The following is a 20,288-nucleotide window of genomic DNA, read 5'->3' on the forward strand; positions in this document are numbered from 1 at the left end:
CCTCACCAAGGCAACTCCTTTAGCCAATGCGTTGGCTATGTACAATTTCTGTTCAGTGAATGAGCAACTAGGCTCTTATCGACAGCACCCAGCATTTGGAATCAGAAGCCAAATTTGAATCCTGACTTCCTCCAAATGGCTGAATGACTTTCAACAAATGATATCATCTTTTTTATTTTTTAAAAAATAAAACCTTTCTGGATTTGTTTAGTGGCGATGATGGATGTTGCTGTTGTTTTACTTTGCATAAATAATACATTTTCATGTTTCAAAATTCAGGAGGTGTGAAAAGGTTCATAAAGAACAGCCTTCCCACGTGAGCGGCTGCCACCTGGCAGGAAAGCAGCGATCAGTTTCTAGTGAATGGAATTCATCAATCTCCTTCCTCTGGTTTTTCCTTCCATAGAGGATAGCATAACATGCCCATGATTCCGTATTGAGATTTTAGCACATGTGCATTCTGTATCCCCTGGAGAATCCCCTTATGGGTAAAAAGGAAATGTCTCCTTCCTTTTAATGGGCTTGCAGAGGATTCCAGGACCTGGGATTCCCCCTGGCAGATGTAGCTGGGCCTCTATAGCTGAGCACTTAGATTATTTCCACCCCAGTGCTATTACAAAGACTACTGTGAAAATCTGTGTTACAGGCCGGGAAGGTGGCGCTAGAGGTAAGGTGTCTGCCTTGCAAGCGCTAGCATAGGACGGACCGCAGTTCGATCCCCCAGTGTCCCATATGGTCCCCCCAAGCCAGGGCCGATTTCTGAGCACATAGCCAGGAGTAACCCCTGAGCGTCAAACGGGTGTGGCCCAAAAACCAAAAAAAAAAAAAAAAAAGAAAAGAAAAGAAAACCTGTGTTACAAAAGTTTCTTGCTCTGCCTGGGGTAAGATTCCTGGAAGTAGATATACTGGATTAGGGTCCTGAGAGATAATACAGTGGGTAGAACACTTATTTTGTATGTAGATCACACAGGTTCTATGATGTATGATCCCCTGAGCCCGGCAGGATAGATTCCTGAGTGCAGAACCTGGAGTAATCACAGAGGACAGCAGTGTGATTCCCCCCTTTAAAAACACTCCCAGAATAAACAAACAAAAAGACTTGCTCTGTCAGAAGCTACAGCCCTTGCATTTTGGTAGATCTTGGGAAATATTCCTGCGTGGCAGCTGTGCTAGCTGACTCTTCTTTCAGACAGGGTCATTGCCACTGTCACCCACTCTCAAGCCAGATTTTAGTCTTTGGAGTCGGTCAGGGTTGGGTGAAGTTTATGGTGGTTTATAAACATAGGAACACACCCTTGAGGGCCGGAGCGGTGGCGAAAGTGGTAAGGCATCTGCCTTGTGTGTAATTCAATCCCCCAGGCGTCCCATATGTCCCCCAAGCCAGGAGCTATGTCTGAGCCCATAGCCAGGAGTTACCCTTGAGTGTCACTGGCTGTGGCCCCAAAACAAAACAAAACAAAAAAGGAACACAAGCTTGATGTCTGCAGTTCCTGCTCTGGGGTAGGCCATGATCTTGACTATCTCTTTCTATCTTATCAACAATGAGATAAGCACCATTCATTTCACAGCAGAGGAAACAGATTTGGATAGTTTGGGAATTAGAGCCAGTTTTTCTAGCTAAGAAGGTGTTAAAGGTCAGGTTCAAATCAGATTTGTCCTATGTTGGTATCAAGATGTTTTCCCAAGGTAGTTTTTTTTTTTCTTCTTTTTTTCTTCTTGTTTTTGGCCCACACTCGGCAGGCTCAGAGATTACTCCTGGCTCTGTGCTCAGAAATTGCTCCTGACAGGCACAGGGTGGCGGGGGATGGGGGTGGGAGGACGGGGACCATATGGGATGCTGGGATTTGAACCATCCTTGGTCCTGGGTCAGCCACTTTTAAGGCAAATGCCTTACCACTGTTTTATCTCTCCGGCGAATGCCAACACTGGCCCTTACTACTATATTTATAATGGACAGATCCCTGCCTTCACTATAATAATTCTGCGGCCTTCTTAAGATTGATAGTGACCAGATGGCCAAAGAGATAGAGAGGGGACCATGGGGGATAATGTGAGTAACTCAGGGGAAAGGAGAGTGTCTCTGTCCCAAGTATAGACAGGTCTTGTAGGGTTTAGAGTTTGAGGAAAGGTGGGTGGGGCCCCAGAGGACATACTGTGGGGCAAAGTTTTTAGGAACTGAAGACTGTTGGATTGGTAATAGAGAGTTGCAAGAGGTCAAGCATGAGAAGATGGGGCCTGGGGAACAGGTATTCTAAGCATGATGGAGAGCCTCTGAAGATATTGAAACCACAGCATGACATGAGAAAGTTGAGCCCTGGACTTCAGGTTCCTTGTCCCAGCTCCCCCTCTGCCTGTGTCCTCACACAAGTTAACCCTTGACATCTCTAATTCAGAGTTTTTAAGAATGGAGATGGGAATAATCCACAGGGTCTTATTGTGGGGTTACCTGAAAGGTATCTTCGCTGTTAACTTTGCTGGGTATTTGTGAATCCAAGAACAGTTCCCAGAATGAGAAATTACTTCCCATCCCCTTGTCCCCTTTCGGGGAAAGACCTTGGTAATATTTATCCGCAGCAAATAATAATCCACACAGACAAGAAGGATAGGGTGTAAAAGATTGGGCAAAGAGAGCCCGAGAATCCTCCTGCAGCCGGCAGCTTTCGCAGAAGTCCCCTCTCCCCTGTCCATCAAGCTATTTATTGCCAACTCCCCAGCGCCCCACCTGGAAGGGCTAGGTGGGGCAATAGTCACAGAACAATCCTAAGGAAACACTTTTATATACAACAATTCCAAGAATAATCTTGTGGAAACTTTTTCATATACTACAGTTACCTACTCTAAGAAATTCACATACTGGGGCTTTAGTGGTATAGCACAGTGGTAGGGCGTTTGCCTTGCACGTGGCTGACCTAGGATGGATGCAGGGGGATCAAACCTATATATGCATTTCTGAGTGCAGAGCCAGGGGGAACCCCTGAGCACTGCCAGGTATGGCCCCCAAAACAAAACAAAAACAAAGAAATGCACATATTAAGTCAAGACACAGAATATACATTTCTGTCAGAGATACTTGTAAATCTATTTCATTAAGGATTTCAATGAAAGACCTCCTATGTTTCTTTTAGAAATATATTTTTTAAGTGTTTGCTGTGCAGTTGGTACTCAGTAAACACTTCTACCTTCACTACAGCCATCATCATCTTTATTTGTTGTGGTCCTTGTCATAAAAATTCTTCTGGCTGCTGTTAGAGAATGAGTCTTGAAGTTCAGTGACCATATTGGCCTTTGACAATGCTGAAGGACATCAGGGTTCCATTTCTCTACTCATGTCTCAGGGGAGGAGAGAGCTGTTGGGATTCCTGGCTGGGACTCTAAGGAGATGAGGAGAGTAGACTGTCTGATTTTTCCCGAAAACTACCTACTCCCATTTTTCTGAGTAGTTACCTCCAATCCTGCATTGTTTTCTTTCTTTCTTTCTTTCTTTATTATGGACCCATAATGGCTTTTTCCTGAAAGCCTCAGTCATAGTAAGCCAAACACTTTTTTAGTCTACTTCCCTTTGCAGAGTCCAGGTTGGAACCTTAACAGAATTCATTTGCATTTTCCACCCAGTTCACCCCTATCTTTTACCACTGACCCAGGTCCATAGGGCAGCACTGCCCTCATGGTGCCCTGGCCCAGGAAACTGTAAGGAGAAAATGAACCACCAAGTTCTCTTTCTCCAAGAAGCATATCCTGGATCCCAAGTATGGAGGTTTTTCACATAAAATCCTGGAAAGTGAGGCTGGAAGAGGCAGGACCTGATCCATGCCTGTATGTGATACCCACAGTCTCCCACAAATTTAGGAGCCCAGCCCTCTTGATCATGGAACCTTGAAGCCAACATTGAAAACAAAAATTGTTATTTAAAGCAAATCTTTCTTGTTAATCTTGTTAACTGCAGAAGAGGATGCCAATCCAAACACTATGGTTTCTTCTGCTCAAAGATGGAGGAAGAATTTTTTTGCCATGATGATGATCATCACCATGCCCAAATTCATATGTGGAGGTCCTCAAAATAGGACTCAAAATAGGATTGTGTTTGCAGAGGGCCCTCAATAGGGGAGACTAAGATTAAAAGGTTATCAGAGCAAGCCCATTCATTCTGTCTGGCACCTTCTTAGAGACAGCCAGGATCATGTCCATAAGGTTATTGAGCAGAATGAGACAAGCCATCTACAAGGTTAGGAGAGAGGACAAACTGCCCTACACCTCCAGCCTCCAGAACCATGAGAAAATATTTATCTGTTGTTCAGTCACCAGTTTGTGAGGTTTGTTGATATCCGTCTGCACTGAGAGTGGTGGCAGGCGTCATAAAAATAAACAACCGGCATTTATCACATACTTCCTGTGAACCAATCGGGCTATAAACCTTGTTTAAATCAGCTCATCAAAACTCTGTACGTGTTCTAAGTCACATGCCTGAGTCGCACAGCAAAAGAGTGGCCCCAAGGCTGCCTTCTAGCCCCTTTGTTCTGCACTTTCCCAGGAATCAAGTAGGCCTCTTTTGACCAGCATTTCCTCATCACCATGACCACCTTCCAAGGTAACACTTCCCATTCTCATTTTCCAGCTGTGGGTACTGCAGTTCAGAATCACCCACACACCTCAGGGAGATTCCTCATTTTTGGTGATGATTGTAATAAATGACCACCTTGAGGATGTAACTCACCTGAAAGTTATTCTTTTATGATGGTGGAGACCTCAGGTTCATAATCAATGCATTCAGGGTTGTCATCTCTCCACGTTTTAAGGAAGAGTTCCTTTCTTTCCTCTTTGCATGTCCTCTGGAAGCTACCAGTGTCCCTTGGTTTATGACTCCCTCTCTCTAGTTTCAGTGCTTTTTACATCTTCTCCTCAACTTCATCTCCTCCTGCAATTAATGATGTATGAGTTAGATGGTTTCCTTTGGAGATTTAGATAGCTCTGCTCTTAGATCCTTATTGAATCACTAGTCAGCTCTTAAAGGCAATGCTGGGATTGAAGGGATAGATGCCAGGCCTGCACGTGAGACCCACATCCTCTGACAGATCCAGGCATCCAGCTTTCCAGATCACTGAAGCAATCCCTCAAAGCAAACATTGAAAACTTTGCCACCAGAAACCCCAAGAAAGTGGAACTCAGGCTGACTTGGTTCTACTTCCAGCATCCATTTAGTTCCCTGAACCTGAGAGGAGTGACCCATAAGCACAGAGACAGGAGTAATCTTTGAGTACCATTTGGTGTGGTCCAAAAACCAAACAAAAAAAAAAAGAAAAGAAAAGAAAAGAAAAGAAATATAGAAAGAAAGGCAATGCTGACAAGTCTGGTCAACTTTAAGAGACTAGGTCTAGAGGCCTAGTTTTTCTGCAGCAGACTATGATGAATGGCAGAGTGAGCAGGAACACCCCACATCTGTCTGAGTTTCAAAAGACTGGTGGGCACTTTGAGTTGGAAACTGTGGGCTTTATGACTCAACCCTTTGCAGGCTGATTATGGGTGGGGTTGTTTGGGGTTGGTGTGAGAGTCATAGGATGAAGCGAGCTGAGGATGGTCCAGTCACTTGATCCAGCATTGTCATTTCTGAGAATGTCCCCTACATGATCATGTGGTCCCTAAGACTGGCTGACAGACTCTTTTTTTTTTTTTATAGTAACAAAAGTTGAAACCAAGAGAACAGAGTGACTGACAGCACAACTGGTAGGATGTTTGCCTTGCATGTGATCAAACTAAGTTTGATCTCTGGCATCCCATATGATCCCCTGAGCCTGCCAGGAGTGATTTCTGAGTGCACAACCAGGAGCAACCCCTGAGCACCACTGGTTGTGGCCCAAAAACAAACAAAAAACCCTAAAACCAAAACCTATAAATTATGGGAGTTCTTTCTAGTATTTCCTAGAGGGGATGGACTCAATGAAACATGGTATCCCCTTCAACAGCTGGTTTAAGGAAACCATGAAAAACTGTGAAGTACTAATTGACAAATAATAGTGTGGGAAGATGGTCATGATACATTTTGCACTGCCACTCTTTTTTTGGTTAAAATATTGTGCTAAAATGGGGCCAAAATAATAGTATAGTATAGTATTTAGTATGTTTTGCTTGCACAATACAACTGACCTTGATTTGATTCCTTGTATCATATAGACCCTGAACTTGCCAGAAGTGATCCTTGAATGCAGAGATAGGAATAGGCCCTGGCTCCCAAAAGAAAAACAAACAATAACAAAATATTTTTTCAGAGCTAAAGAGATAGTATAGCAGGTAGGACATTTACCTTACATGCAACCAACTTGGATACTGCCAGGAGTGATTCCAGAGCTTAGAAGCAGGAGTAGGCCCTGAAAACTGCTGGTTGTGATCCTAAAACAAAACAAAATAAACACCATGTTAAAATATTTTTTATTAAGGTATTTTTAGAATTTAGGGCTGGAATCATAGTAGAACCGGTAGGGTGCTTGCCTTGCCTGCTGCTAGTCCAGGTTTGATCCCCAGCACCTGATACGGTCCCCAACTTGATAGGAGTGATCCCTGGGCACAGAGCCAGGCCAGGAAAGGCCTAAAACACAAAACAAATGTGCACATTTATATATATACACTTACATTTAAGTTAAAATTCTATTGCATGTCTTCGGGAGCACTCACTGGTGACTACCATATTGAGTGGTACAGATAGAACAGTCCTAAACACATGAACTCTACATGGTTTGGTGGCAAGAATGGAAGCATCTGCTTTGAATGATATGAAATAATATGAATGTTTACATTTATGTGGGCTTTTTTTCCCTGTGATACCAAGCAGGTATGCTATGAACACAAACTGAGTTTTCAAGTATCATTCTATTTCTTAAGAAGGCAGCAGTTAGCCAGAGAGATAGCATGGAAGTAAGGTGTTTGCCTTTCATGCAGAAGGACAGTGGTTCGAATACCGGCATTCCATATGGTCCCCTGAGCCTGCCAGGAGTGATTTCTGAGCATAGAGCCAGGAGTAACCCCTGAGTGCTGCCGGGTGTGACCAAAAAAAAAAAAAAAACAAAACAAAAAAACAAATATATCACTTTGGGCCTGGAGAGATAGCACAGTGGCATTTGCCTTGCAAGCAGCCGATCCAGGACCAAAGGTGGTTGGTTGGAATCCCGGTGTCCCATATGGTCCCCCGTGCCTGCCAGGAGCTATTTCTGAGCAGACAGCCAGGAGTCACCCCTGAGCACTGTCGGGTGTGGCCCAAAAACCAAAAAAAAAAAAAAAAAAAAAAAAAAAAAAGGCAGCAGTTCATTAGTTTACTAAGTTGTTTTTGTGTTCTTATATACTTTTTTTTTAAATTGGCCTTCCCTAGCAGAGATAAAGGACCCTCTCTTGGCAATACTCAGTCAGCCCAATTGGACAGCTTGACACTAGGGCCCATGGAAATAGGGACATATTGCTAGGGACATATTGCTACTTAGGCTCAGGATTGTTGGGATACTCTGTCCAGAAGTGATGGTAGGGGCCTTCAGTGACAAGGAATCAAACTTAGGTCTTTACACATGCCTCCATCGTGTATGTCTTCAGCCCTTTACTCCTTTTAAAAGTATATTGCAGGTGTGAGAGAGAGATAGAGAAGTTTAGATACTTGTCCTTGCATATGAATAACTCCAGTTAGATCATCTGCACCACATGTGGTCCCTGAGCACAACCAGAGTGAGCATTGAGCCAGGAGTAAACTGAAACCCCTCTGCTAAGTATGATCCAAAATCCAAAATAAATTGGATCCCTATATTTAAAAATGCATACAAAAATACATAAATGAAATAGTGTGTTTTATTATGAGAATATTTTTTAAATGTGTAGGAAAAAAATAAAAAGAATCACCTAGCAGGGCATGCTAGACTTGAACTTGGAAAACTTTAAGCAGAATCTCGTACTCTAACTACCGGCCTCCCAGCCTTGGGTAGAGCCCTCTGTCTGCTCAGGCCACAGTTTTATAAACTGAAGGAATTTGTACTCTGCTCATAGGGACAGACTTCAAAGTGTGCTAAGGTATGGAAAAACTTCTGAACAGAGGAATCTGGTACATAGAAGTGAAGCTCCAGTCACTAAAGTCAAAAGTGACCAAAGGACTAAGAAGCAAAACCCCATGGAGCACCTCGGAGGCTGAGACTGGGGTCCTGCCTTTCTGCATGGTTTCTGGGTGTTGCTAAGAAACCAGAAGCTGCCATCCCTCTGCTTTCATTGCCTGGAAACACACAAATCACCAGTTATTTATTTAACAAGCACTTCTAAGGTGTTGGCTACTTTGCCAAGGCACTGTTCTAGTCCTTTACAAATATGTATTCATTTCATCCTCATATGATTCTGGACATTAACTCCTTGCCTGCCCATTTCATTGAGGATACAGGGTTTTAGGAAAAGGGTAAGTTGCTTGCCCAGCTCACACAGCCAAACAGATGCTGGGTATTACAAAGAGAAGCTTCTCTGCAATTTCTCCTTTCTTCCCTTCTACTCTCTGCTTCTTCTTGGCTCTGGTCAAATGTGGTCATAAAGTTTTGTGTATCTTGAATTATTGATAAGAATTATCATGACTATGGAGCCGGGCGGAGGCGCTAGAGGTAAGGTGCCTGCCTTGCCTGCGCTAGCCTTGGATGGACCGCGGTTTGATCCCCGGGCGTCCCATATGGTCCCCCAAGCCAGGAGCAACATCTGAGCGCTCAGCCAGGAGTAACCCCTGAGCGTCACCGGTTGTGGCCCAAAAACAAAAACAAAAACAAACAAACAAACAAACAAAAAAGAATTATCATGACTGGATGGTCTTGACTAGCTTGATGGCTTTCAGGCTGACTTTTAGGCTCCATGTTGGGGACAGAGTGCATTGGGAATGGGCTATGAGATTAGGAAGATCTATGTATCAACCTATGATATGCCACTTATTAGCTGTGGTTTTCTGAGAGATTACTTAACTTCTCAGATTTTCAGCTAAGACTTTATGAGGGTCCAGTAAGATTACAGAAGATTCTCCTTCCTCTGCATCAGGGAGTTGAGGGACTTGCTTGTGGGTCCAGAGATAACACAATTCCTATTCCTTTCTTCCTAAAAGCATATATTGCTGTCTGTGGGAGGACTGTGAACTGATTAGTTGGAGAAGCCAAGGTTGGAAACTGTAGCAGAATTTTTTTTGCTCCTGTGAGTCTTGTTTTTATCCTTCCATCAACAGGTCCCTAGATGGGCTTCAGTTCTATCTGCCTTGTCATTTTCTGATTTGTCACATTTAGGTCAGGACAAGCCTGTGCCTGAATTACCATCGCAATGATAGGAGGATATACCTTGGTGCCAGCCCTTCCCTCTCACGGTCCTTTCTTCCCAGAGGTGCTCTGGTCCTCACCCGAGGCTTTACCCAAAAGTAGGAATGAAACAACCAACTCAGCTGCAACTTATTTTCACTGTAGATGGCAGGGAGGGAAACTGAGTCCAGAGCAGCTCCTGGACATGAACTCTGTCTAGCTGCAGTCACTATTCTTCTAGCCAGAAACTGCCCTTCCCTTATTTCAAAAAGGGTGGGGCTATGGGGGGGGGGTAGCTCCTGTTCCTTGCTGGATAATGCAAGGTTTGGGAAGTGGTGCAGGAGATGCACTAATAGAGAAGTGGGGGGTTAAGAGAGCAGCAGTTTGGGCTGGAAGATAGAAAAGAAGCACCTGAAGTTGTCCCTGCTGCTCCCCTATCTGCTTCCTGCACCAGTGCATTGGTGTGAGCAGAAATGCCAGAACCTCATAAGGGGAAGAGCCTCGTAAAAGGGATCACCACTATCTTGTAATCGTGACTCAGTTGCACTTGACAGGTTTCTTTAAATTAGTGAAACAGATGCTTTGAGTGTGAACTTTGCTGAGCCATAAATTGCCCCAGCTAACCAGGACGACTGTGGAAGCAAATTTCAGGCTTGACCAAACTTTTATTTTGGGGTTTAGGAGTTACACTCATCTGTACTTGGGGATTATTTCTGGTGATATTGGAATTAAACTGCGGTTGACCATATGCAAGGCATGCATCTTAATTCCTCGTTAACTCTTTTGGATAACTTAGCAACCTTTTTTGTTGTTAGTTTTGTTTCATGTATTAACATACCTAGTCTTCACATTCCTGAAGGCATGATTGGGGCTAAAACTCTTGAGAAAAAAAGGGAGAGGGGACTTGCCAATAGTGGCTTTTTCCCCTTCATGCTGATGAGCATTCTCAGTCCTCCACTGAGACTTTAGATTCATTACAGAATAATAAACAGGTCTCAAGGAGTTGGGAGAAAGGGCTGGAGTATGTACTTTCATGAAGGAGCCCTAGTTTCATCCCCAGCTCTTCATGGTTTCCCAATACCAGGAAGATGCCTCTGAGTGCTACCCAGTGTGGCTGCAAAACTGAAACAAGAATTAGGGGTGGATGGGCCAGAGTGATAGCACAGGTGTAGGGTGATTGTTTGCCTTGCATGTGGTCAACCTGGGACCAACTGAGTATGATCCCCTGCATCCCATATGGTCCCTGAGCCTGCCAAGAGTGATTTCTGAGTACAGAGCCAAGAGTAACCCCTGAGCACCACCGGATGTGTCCCAAAACCCACAATAATAATAATAGTAATAATAATGATAATAATAATAATAATAATAATAATAATAATAATAATAATAATAAAGAATAGTGGTGGAAAGGCAGATCCAGAGGAGTTGAAAAAAGCCTGAGGTCAGTTTAGATGGAGCCAGGATCTGAAATCCACAATTCTCCTGGGAGAATATCATGAGCTTATTTCATCATCACTGGGAAGTAGATGCTGGCAACAGCTGAGAACTCAGACACAGCTGCTCAGATGCACAGAGTATGGGTGTAGACTTATTAATACTTAAACCCAAGTTCCCCTCAAAGCCACTACCCTTAACCATAAAGCCATATAGTTTCCCAGGAATTGTTTTTGGGACAGAGTCCTAGAACCCAGCCCTGCCGGGTATTTGGATTAAGATAAGCAAAGAGAAAAGAAAGATTATTCTGGGCAGAAGGAGACTATACCAAGTCTTAAGAAGGAATACAGGATGTGGAACCAGCCTGCAGGTGACCGATTGCACAATGGGATAAACCCTATTTTCTGAGGGCTCCAAAACATCTTGAGTGCCTAAGCAAGTACCTGGCATTTAAATGCTCCCTCTCTTCAGATGAATGAACACTGGAGCCATGACTTATCAGTAGCCATAAGTTTCCAATGGACCAAAGATTAGATCTTAGAAATCCTTGGATGTGCTTTAGTACTGGTGGTTAATAAACAATAAACCCCTCAATTGATGCATTTGTGTAGATGTCAGGGAAGGAATAGCGATGTGAAGAAATGCCACTAATTTGGAAGAATGAGTTATGTATCACATAAGGATTTGCTGTTGCTGTTTTCCCCTGGGCTGCATATCTGATGGTGGTTTCAGTGGGCTGTAGAGTAGATCTGGTTTTGAGTAAGATACTGCCATCTAGGTGCATGGAAGCACACTCGATATTTCACACCAAAAAAATCAGTAGCAGTGACTCAGTGTGCACTCCTACCTCAGAGCTGTCCCAAGTGGTGCACTGAGCTGAAATGGGCAGGCCAGACCAGACTTTGCTTTGCTGTTGTGTTCAAGGTTGATCTTAATAGCTATTGAATTGCAAGACAAGTAAATTATCTATATGAAGTGAAAAATTCACCGTTTCCACACCCTCCCTAGGAAGGTCTCCCGATAAAGGTCACTTAAAAAAATCCTGTCCTATTTTAGTTCCTTAACTTTGAAGTAGTTAAGAGTTCAAGTTTACACTTTCCCCTATGTCTAATTGAAGGGTACACTGGCCTCTAAAGGTATGATCCCCTTATACCTCCTACCCTACAGTCGTCTTCCCCAAACATGGCTCATACCTTCTTCCCCTCTGGCTACCTCAGTTCTGGTGTCGGAATGATACTAGAGTTTTTGTTCTGTTTATTTGTTGTCACTGTTTCTATTCTACAAACAAGTGAAATCATCTGGTATTCGTTTTTTTTCTGATCGTTTTTTTTCTGATGTAGTTTCACTTAGAAAATCTTACTTTACTTATTGGAGCCATGCCCAGTGATGTTTGCCTGGAATGGTTGGGTGAGGGGTGCTCAGAGCCCTATCCAGCAATGCTTGCAGGGCCAGGTGGTGCTCAGGGCCAAGTGATGCCAAGCATCCAATCCAAGACCTCGCACAGCAAGGCCTATGTTCTATCACTTGAGCTTTTTCCCACCCCACCCCCAACCATCTGTCAATGAACTATTTTTGCAGCGTCTACAGAAAGTCAGCTCTGATGGGCGTGTGTAAGAATCACAGCTTAGAAATCACTTTTCTGTAAGACTGGCCTCAACCTGGCCCTGTGGTCCTGCCCACCCTGCCTTCCCACTCTAACATGATCCCACAATTATAGCTGAAAAGAGACCTGCAGAAACTTGTGGATGGGAACCCACAGGGTTATTGCGGGGTCAGGAACTGTTCCAGAATAGTCCCAGCCAACTTCCTCCAGCATGAGGTCTGCCCAGACCAGGAGTTTTCAGTAAAAGCTGCCCTTTCTTTTCAGGTGTCAGCAGGATTTGTCTTTTTAAGAGAGCCACTGGGCAGGAAGACAGTGCCCAGGAGAAGCCGTGTCCGTGGGTGGTCAGAACCTTCTCATCCAAGGAGAAACTGTCCCCTTACCTGGACTTATGACCCGCGGCTTCGCGCCCAGCCTGCCCAGCGAGTTCCACAAGATGGGCTCCTTCCGCAGGCCCCGACCTCGCTTCATGAGCTCCCCGGTGCTCAGTGATCTCCCCAGATTCCAAGCAGCCCGGCAGGCTCTGCAGCTGAGCTCCAATTCAGCCTGGAACAGGTGAGGGAGGGCGTTTGGAGGGTCTCCAGGACCTGATTTAGCCTTGGCACCTTCTGAGATCTCCTCTTAAGTTATAATTATGGGGGCAGTTGATGAAGAGAGCAAATTCTTGCCTAGAACTTGGTTCTTGTTTTCAGTAGGGGGGAAAGAACAGGGATGGGAGTGGGAGGGGGAGAGTTCTGTCTGGTAGGGCACCCCCAGGGCTATCTGAGTCACTTAACAAGAGTGGAACTGTTGGAATTTAGCAGTTAGTTCCTATTCACTAATCACACCCCAGACTTCCAGAGTACCCAAGGGTGGGGCCTTATAAGCAACCTTAAGTACCTTTGGGGAAAGATAAGCAGTGAGTCTGTGAAAAGCTATGATCTTGCATAAAGCAGGGATTATCTGTTCCTTGGAGCCCCAGGGGGGCTGGGAGAAAAGTCTTAGAGTTGCCCTAAATTGGGTCTTGCTGGTGTTTTATACACTACAGTCCTAAATTAGGTTTTGTTCACATGTTTATTTGGCGATTTTTTTCGGGGATGGGCGAGAGAGATATTCAGCTATGCTTAGTGTTTACTCTGCTCAGGGATCACTCTTGAGGGTGCTAGTGGACCTTTGTGCAGTGCTGGGGATTGAATCCAGGTTAGCTCCCAAAGCACTGTTCCATTTCTTCAGCCCAAGCCCACATTTTGTACACTACACATGGTTTGGATGTTGATTCATACTGTCTTGCATATCTGTAGTCACTGAACACTTTTTGTTTGTTTTGTTTACGTTTTTAGGTCACACCTTGTAGCTCTCAGGGATTATTCCTGGTGTTGCACTCAGGAATTACTAGGAATTACTCTACTCAAGTTCCATATGGGAAACCTGGGTTAGAATCTGGTTTGGTCATGCACAAGTCAAGTACCCTAGCTACTGTACTATCTCCCTGGCCCTAGTCACTGGATAAATTTAAATGTATCATTAGTTTAAAGCATTTATGATTTCATAAATTCATTTTGGTTCATTTCAGACACAGAAAGCACTCCTTAAAGCGGTGATGGAGAGATAACTCTGAAATAGTTTTTTGTTAAATGAATCTTTGTTCTTAAATATATATATAAATCTAGGACACTTGATAAAGACAAGAAGCTTTTTTTTTTTAAAGGCTGTAATCCAAGGTTGGAGAGGTAGGTAGGATCCTTGCATGCAGTCAACCCAGATTTGACCCCAGCATTATATATAGTCCATCAAGCCCACCAAAAGTGATCCCTGAGCACTACCAGGTGTGGCCCCAAAATCCAAAGGAAAAATAATTAGTAATTGGGTTGCGGGTCTTGAGAAGGTGGAATCAGGATTTATTGTAGGCCCTCAAGAGACTCGTGATCTTCCTGTTTTTCTCAACTGGAAAGGGCACATGAGGCTTGTTTCATGAAATTATTCCAAGGAAATGATTAAAAAGGCAAGGAATTGCTGTTTTATAGGACTTATGGGCCTCTAGGCTGCCTGTGAAGACAGGCCTCATGGGTGGAAGGGCTCCAACCTTAGAGGGGCCCCTGTTACTGCAAATGCTGTTTTGGGGTCTTTTAGGTCCAGTCAGGGTCATGCAGTTTCCTGAGTATTGCACGCACTGCCTGCCCTTTGTTTTTGCTGCTCTCCAGCTGAGCTGCCTGGAAGCTAGTGAGGAAGGCTTATGAGAAAGTGGGGGTGGGGGTGGTGGAGGCACTAGTTTTGGGCTCTTTCTTCTTCCTTCCTCCCCAAGGACCCTGGGAAGGAAGTGCTGGATTCCAGGGATGGAAATCGTGGCTTGTGTTTGTGCCACGGGTTTCCTGGCCCTCCCAGCCGCCTTCAGCCCTGAGCTGCTTGTTGAGATGTCCCCGGGAGGCAGATCCTCTAACCAGGGGTCATTTCTATTTCCCCACAGTGTCCAGACTGCCGTGATCAACGTCTTTAAAGGGGGTGGCTTACAAAGCAATGAGCTCTATGCACTGAATGAAAGTATCAGGTATGTGACTGATGGGTTCCAGGGCCCTCTTTCTCCCCTGTGGGCCTGAGCTGGGGATACCTCCCAACCCCAGAGCCTTATCTCCAAGTTGTTTCTTTTCTTTCCTACTTAGTTTTTCTTGGCTTTTTTCTTTATTTTTGTTGCCTTCACTTAGTTCTTATGAAATACTAAGGCCTTCATCTATGGAGACCTCTGTGCCACTTGTTCATGTAAACAAAAGGTGGGAAGTAGAGGGGAAAAGTGGGGCGTGCAGGGAGTAGAAAACTGATAGAGACAGGTCTAGTCATCTGTTTGTGAACAATATTGTGCCCTAATTAATGAGAAGTCAACATTTTATAAGACAAGATGTCATAAGTGGTTGGGACCAGACTATTTTCTAATTGACTCAATGGCTTGAGTTTCATTTCATGTGAAACAGGGACAGGAAGTAACTGCCCACTTCCATAACGTCTAATGTTTGTGTTGTTATATCAAATCATAAGGTAGAACGGGGCTGGCACATACCAAGTTCTTAGTACTTGTGGTCAGTATCAGTGCTGTTCTGTCATTGTGAGGTGTGGGCAGTATAATCAAAGACCTGATTCCTAAGGAATTTGTTGCCTTCCAGAATCTTTTGCAGAGAGTAATATTCATTATTCATTCATTGATTCATTCTGTGTTTCTGGGCATTCTGATGGCCATATTTAGACAAAACTACCAGGAACAAACATGGGTCCTGACCTTCTAGAATTTCTTGCCAATTGGAAAGCTAGTTAGTTATAGGCCAACTAATGACACATGTGAAATGTGAACAAATACCTAGGGCAGCTATTTCAATACAGATGGGATGATTAAGGAAACTGTGAGGATGACTTATTCTTGCCAGGGAGGTTCTGAAAGATGAATGTGATGTAAAAGAACAGTGGGAATACACTATGAGAACAGACTCTAGGTGGTGGAACATACAAGGAGAAAGGTCCTGTGGTGGCAATGAGAAAGGAACTGAACTTAGATCCAGGTGCAGGGGGCTCCTGAGGTTGTTGGGTGATGTTGCAGTTGAGTGCATGTTCTGATGATATGAGGGAAGAAATGAGGCAGGTTCCCAAGGCCCCAGGTTTTCTGATGATGGGATTGAACATTAGGTCTTTTCATGCCTTGGTGTTCATTCCTCTCTGGTGTGTGAAGGGCTGAACCAACCCTGGAAGAGGCAGAACAATACACAAGGTCATTAATTGGATCCTGTTTATGTTCAGTTAAGGGTCACTGAGTTGTTTTTTTTTTTTTTTTCAAGCACTCTGCTTCTATTAAAATAGTCTGAACTCAGGGGTCAATAGAATTGTGTTAAATTTCTACTCCTGTACTTGAATTTCACATCATAATTATACAGATATGGAAAGAGACAATAGAGATCATCTAGCCCAAGTTCTCTTCTTACAGAAGTAGAAACTGATGCCCTAAGAAGTTGAGTGACAGGGCCAAAGCTAGGTCGGCCAAGCCCTCAGTTATAACAGCTCAGTTTTATTCCCAAGAATTAAGATCCTGGCTTCTCAGTAAGGATCTTAGGTAAGTAAGTTTCTTAGCATATGATAGAAGTAAAATAAATACAACTGTGACTCAAAAACATGTTAACTCACTTCAGAAATGATTCTGAAATTGCACAAAATTCTCAATGTGCATAGTGGAGTGAGCCAACCTGAATCATAGGAGAACTTTCATGTACAGCAACACACTCCACCCTCCTCAGGGCCCCTGTTATTCCAGTAGAAGAAAACTGAGGATAATAAAAGCAAAATCAACATGTCCAAGATCACACAAATAGTAGTGTCAATATTGAATCTCCTGCCTGCATTAGACCCTGTGTAGATTTGTTCCAGTTCCTAAAACAAATTTATGAACTGAATGGCTTAAATTAGAAACATTTACTTCCTCACTTTCCTGGGGCCTGGGAAGTCCATGATCAAGATGTTTGTAGCTGGGCCGGGCAGTGGCGCTAAAGGTAAGGTGCCTGCCTTGCCTGTGCTAGCTTTGGACGGACCGCGGTTCGATCCCCCGGTGTCCCATATGGTCCCCCAAGCCAGGAGCAACTTCTGAGCACATAGCCAGGAGTAACCCCTGAGCGTTACCGGGTGTGGCCCAAAAACCAAAAAAAAAAAAAAAAGATGTTTGTAGCTGTTTTATGCTAAGGATTCTCTTCCTGGCTGCCATCTTGTTATGTTGCTGGATACTTGCATGCTCTCATCTTTGTGTATATAACAGAAAAAGAGCAAACTTTGTGGTGTTTCTTTTCAAATGGTTCCTAATTCCAGCATTTCAACTTTGACTTCACATCTTCATCTAAACCTCATTCTTCAAGTAGCATCTTCTTAGATGGTAGGACCTCGACCCTCACAAGGAATAGTTTGGTTCCCAAGAACACATGTGTTCTTTGTGCCTAATTATTGTTTCAGAGAGGGGTTTTAGGTTGGAAGGAACAGTTGATAGATGGGCTTGGTCTTTGGCCATCTTCTCTTTGCCCTGTCTTCCAGACCTCTCCCTCTGTTTCTGCTGTGATTTTAAACACCTCTCTATGAAGCATCATTCTCCAGCCTACCCTCCTTTTTAGTATGCTGTAGGGAGCTATCATCTGTCTTAGATTGTGAGTGGTTTCTAGGTTGATGAGAAGTACTTAAGGTTGAAAAAAGAAGTACTTAAGGTTGGGATTTTAAACTAATTGCTCAGATGTGAATTGAAACCATTTGAAAGTCAAAGCATTCAAACACTAAAGTTTTTATAACTCATGTTTCTATGCCTTCTAGCCTCTGGTCTTTGTTAGGAGGATAGTGAGAATCAGGATGCAAGAGAGACTGAACTAATCCCAGGCCCACAGTTCACAGCAATGTTCCTAGTTCTCCCTACATATACCTATGGGGAAATAAATATAATTGTCCCTTATTTCAGCAATTAAGGGCCCATGTAGACATACTGCATTCAAGAGATAGAAATTACATTCAAGTAGACAGTTAGGTTTTTAATTTTTATTTTTTTCTTTAATATGACCTGTTTACAGAATGGAACCATAAACAAGCATGATCAATAGGGAGAGTATGTGAGGGAAGGAGAACAAGACCATAGGAATAAAGGGAAGAAGATATGAGGGGCAGAAGGCTAAGCATTTTCCAGCTTCCTTTCAATCAGTCATGATTGTTCCATGGGCAAGAAGATGGTACCAACTTCAACAGATGTTTAATATGCTGAGAAAGTAGTTTTAGGATTTAGAGACTGGGAATCAAGATTAATGTAGCTGTGTGACCTGGGACACTTTATTTTTCTTTCTATAAACCAGGATGTATTAACTACCTCATGGTGGTTAGGAATATGGATATCCATGCTAAAAACATCCTTGGAAATGTTAAGACAGAATCTCGTGTGTAATGTAAGCTAGCCAACACCCCTATTATTGTGAAAATTCTTCAGTAACAAAATGATCAATGATGGGTGGATCCATGCCGGAATTCACAGTACAGATGATGAGGGACTGTGCTGAATAAAGATTTCCTTCGCACGTTGGATGAGGTAGGCTCACTTTGAACTAGAGGAATGTGGGGGACTGACTTCCCTAAGAATGTGCTGGACCTAAAGCTTGGCTGAGGCTCTGTTCTTACCAGGGGATCCAGCTGTTACTCCTTTCCGCAGAGAAAAGAACAAGAGGAAATGAGTCTCTCAGTTCTCCATTCTACTCAAGCCAAACTGTAATAAGCTTTGATGCATTATCCAACTTCAGTGTCAAAAACTAAATTAGCTTCTTTGGTTCACCCCAAGCCAACCCTGTCTGTCTTAGTATGTTTCTAGGAAATGTGAATTCACTGAAATCATAGGCAAAATAAAGGAAAGCCAGGAAGGTGGAAGCTTTAGGTAACAGGGTCCTGGTGTAATGTTGATAATTATCTATAACAGTGATGCCATTGTTAGTAATGCTGTCATCACAAACATTTGGCCTAGTCTCCTAAGGCATGCCATTGAAAATGAATTTGTTTCCATTTTTTGTAGTTAGTTTTAGTGAGGGCAGTGTCAAGTGATGCTGGGGATTGCAGAGGGCCTGGTGCTTGGTTTTACTTCATCATCTGGGCAGGTGGATCAATGCAAGGACTCCAGGTTGTGGTGCTTCGAAGGCACTGTAGTGCTGAGGATTGCCTGGGATTCCTGGGATATTCAGCCCCAGGTCAAGTGTATGTCTGGAATGTTCCCGAACCGCTATTCTCTCTCTGCCCAGAAAGTATATTTTAAGTTAGCTTTGAGGCAGAACTTGAAACTAAGGATGGCCAGATTCTAAAATGCAGGAGTTAAAGAGAAGACTATTCTTTCTTTCAAGAACAAATTCATCAGGAAAGTCATACCTCAATAAAAGGGCAAATTATTCCCCATTGAAAGTCAGGGCATATGGCCTGTCAACAGGAAGATCATAAATCAGAGTATTTGCCTTTGAAACTGCCCTAGAAAATAGTGCTTTCACATTGTTGTGTTCCTCAAAGCAAGAAAAATGCTCTTTCAGAGCAGACAAAGTCTAGTGGATCCTGAGTCATGGCAGTGCACACAGTCTTGCTGGCCCTGAAGCTCCATCAGCCAGGAAAAGTCTTGTTCTGGGTCTTTTCTGGGTTTAAGTTCTCCAAGGGCCACTGATGTGGTTTCTCAGACCCCTCCCTGCCTCACTCCTGCTGGGTCTGCAATTTGGCCATGGATTGTTTGGATTAGAGGTTTGAGTTTCAACGTTCTTCCAGGAATGAGAATGGCCAAAATGGTGACACAAGCTCTCTCTCTCTCTGTATCTCTCTCTCTGTCTCTCTCCATCTCTCTTCTGTCTCTCTGTCTCTCTCTCTGTCTCTCTCTCTCTCTCTCTCTCTGTCTCATTTTAGACAATGCTCATAGGGACTATATGTGTCTAAGAAGAAAGAGTTATAAAATGTGACAAAATTGGTCCCCTGAGCCTGGAGAGATTTCTGAGCACATAGCCAGGAGTAACTCCTGAGGGTCACAGTGTGTGAGCCAAAAAGCAAAAAAAAAAAAAAAAAAAGTGACAAAATAATGATTTAGGTTTCCCTAAATTAGAGCCAGCAGGTTTCAACAAGGAGGGATATGTAGAGAGGGTGGGGGGAGGGTCAGGGATTCTTTTATTCTTTAGGTGTTTGTAGCAAGGTATGCCAAGTGCTAGACCAAGCTCAGGGGTGGCTGTGTGCTGGAGGATGCTTGGTCTTGGTGGGGAATGTCATGGAGTGGGAGAGAGAAACTAACCACAGGGGTACTTTATTTTCAGCTGGGCACTAGTAGAATATATTATTTGGAGAGTTTAGAGGATGGACAAATAATTAGATTTGGGAGAAAGAGATGACTCAATTGCAAAGTGCAGGATGTGTAGGTAAAAAAGGCAACTGAACCCTTGGCATTCTCCTCTTTCTCCATACCTGACTATCCCCATCTTCTTCCTTGGAGGATATTTGTCTTT

The 20,288-nt window shown here is 43.6% G+C and overlaps 1 protein-coding gene across 1 annotated transcript in view; it reads left to right on the forward strand.

Moving 5' to 3' along the window:
- Positions 1–20,288, forward strand: part of PRR5L (proline rich 5 like) — a 196,213-nt gene that overhangs the window by 126,995 nt on the left and 48,930 nt on the right. The window contains exons 2-3 of the mRNA XM_049779994.1: positions 12,577–12,864; positions 14,753–14,833. Coding sequence (XP_049635951.1) covers positions 12,701–12,864; positions 14,753–14,833 — 245 coding nt within the window. The 5' untranslated portion in view covers positions 12,577–12,700. The remainder of the gene's footprint in view (positions 1–12,576; positions 12,865–14,752; positions 14,834–20,288) is intronic.

The sequence above is a fragment of the Suncus etruscus genome, chromosome 9, assembly GCF_024139225.1.
Source record: "Suncus etruscus isolate mSunEtr1 chromosome 9, mSunEtr1.pri.cur, whole genome shotgun sequence".
Lineage (NCBI taxonomy): Eukaryota > Metazoa > Chordata > Mammalia > Eulipotyphla > Soricidae > Suncus > Suncus etruscus.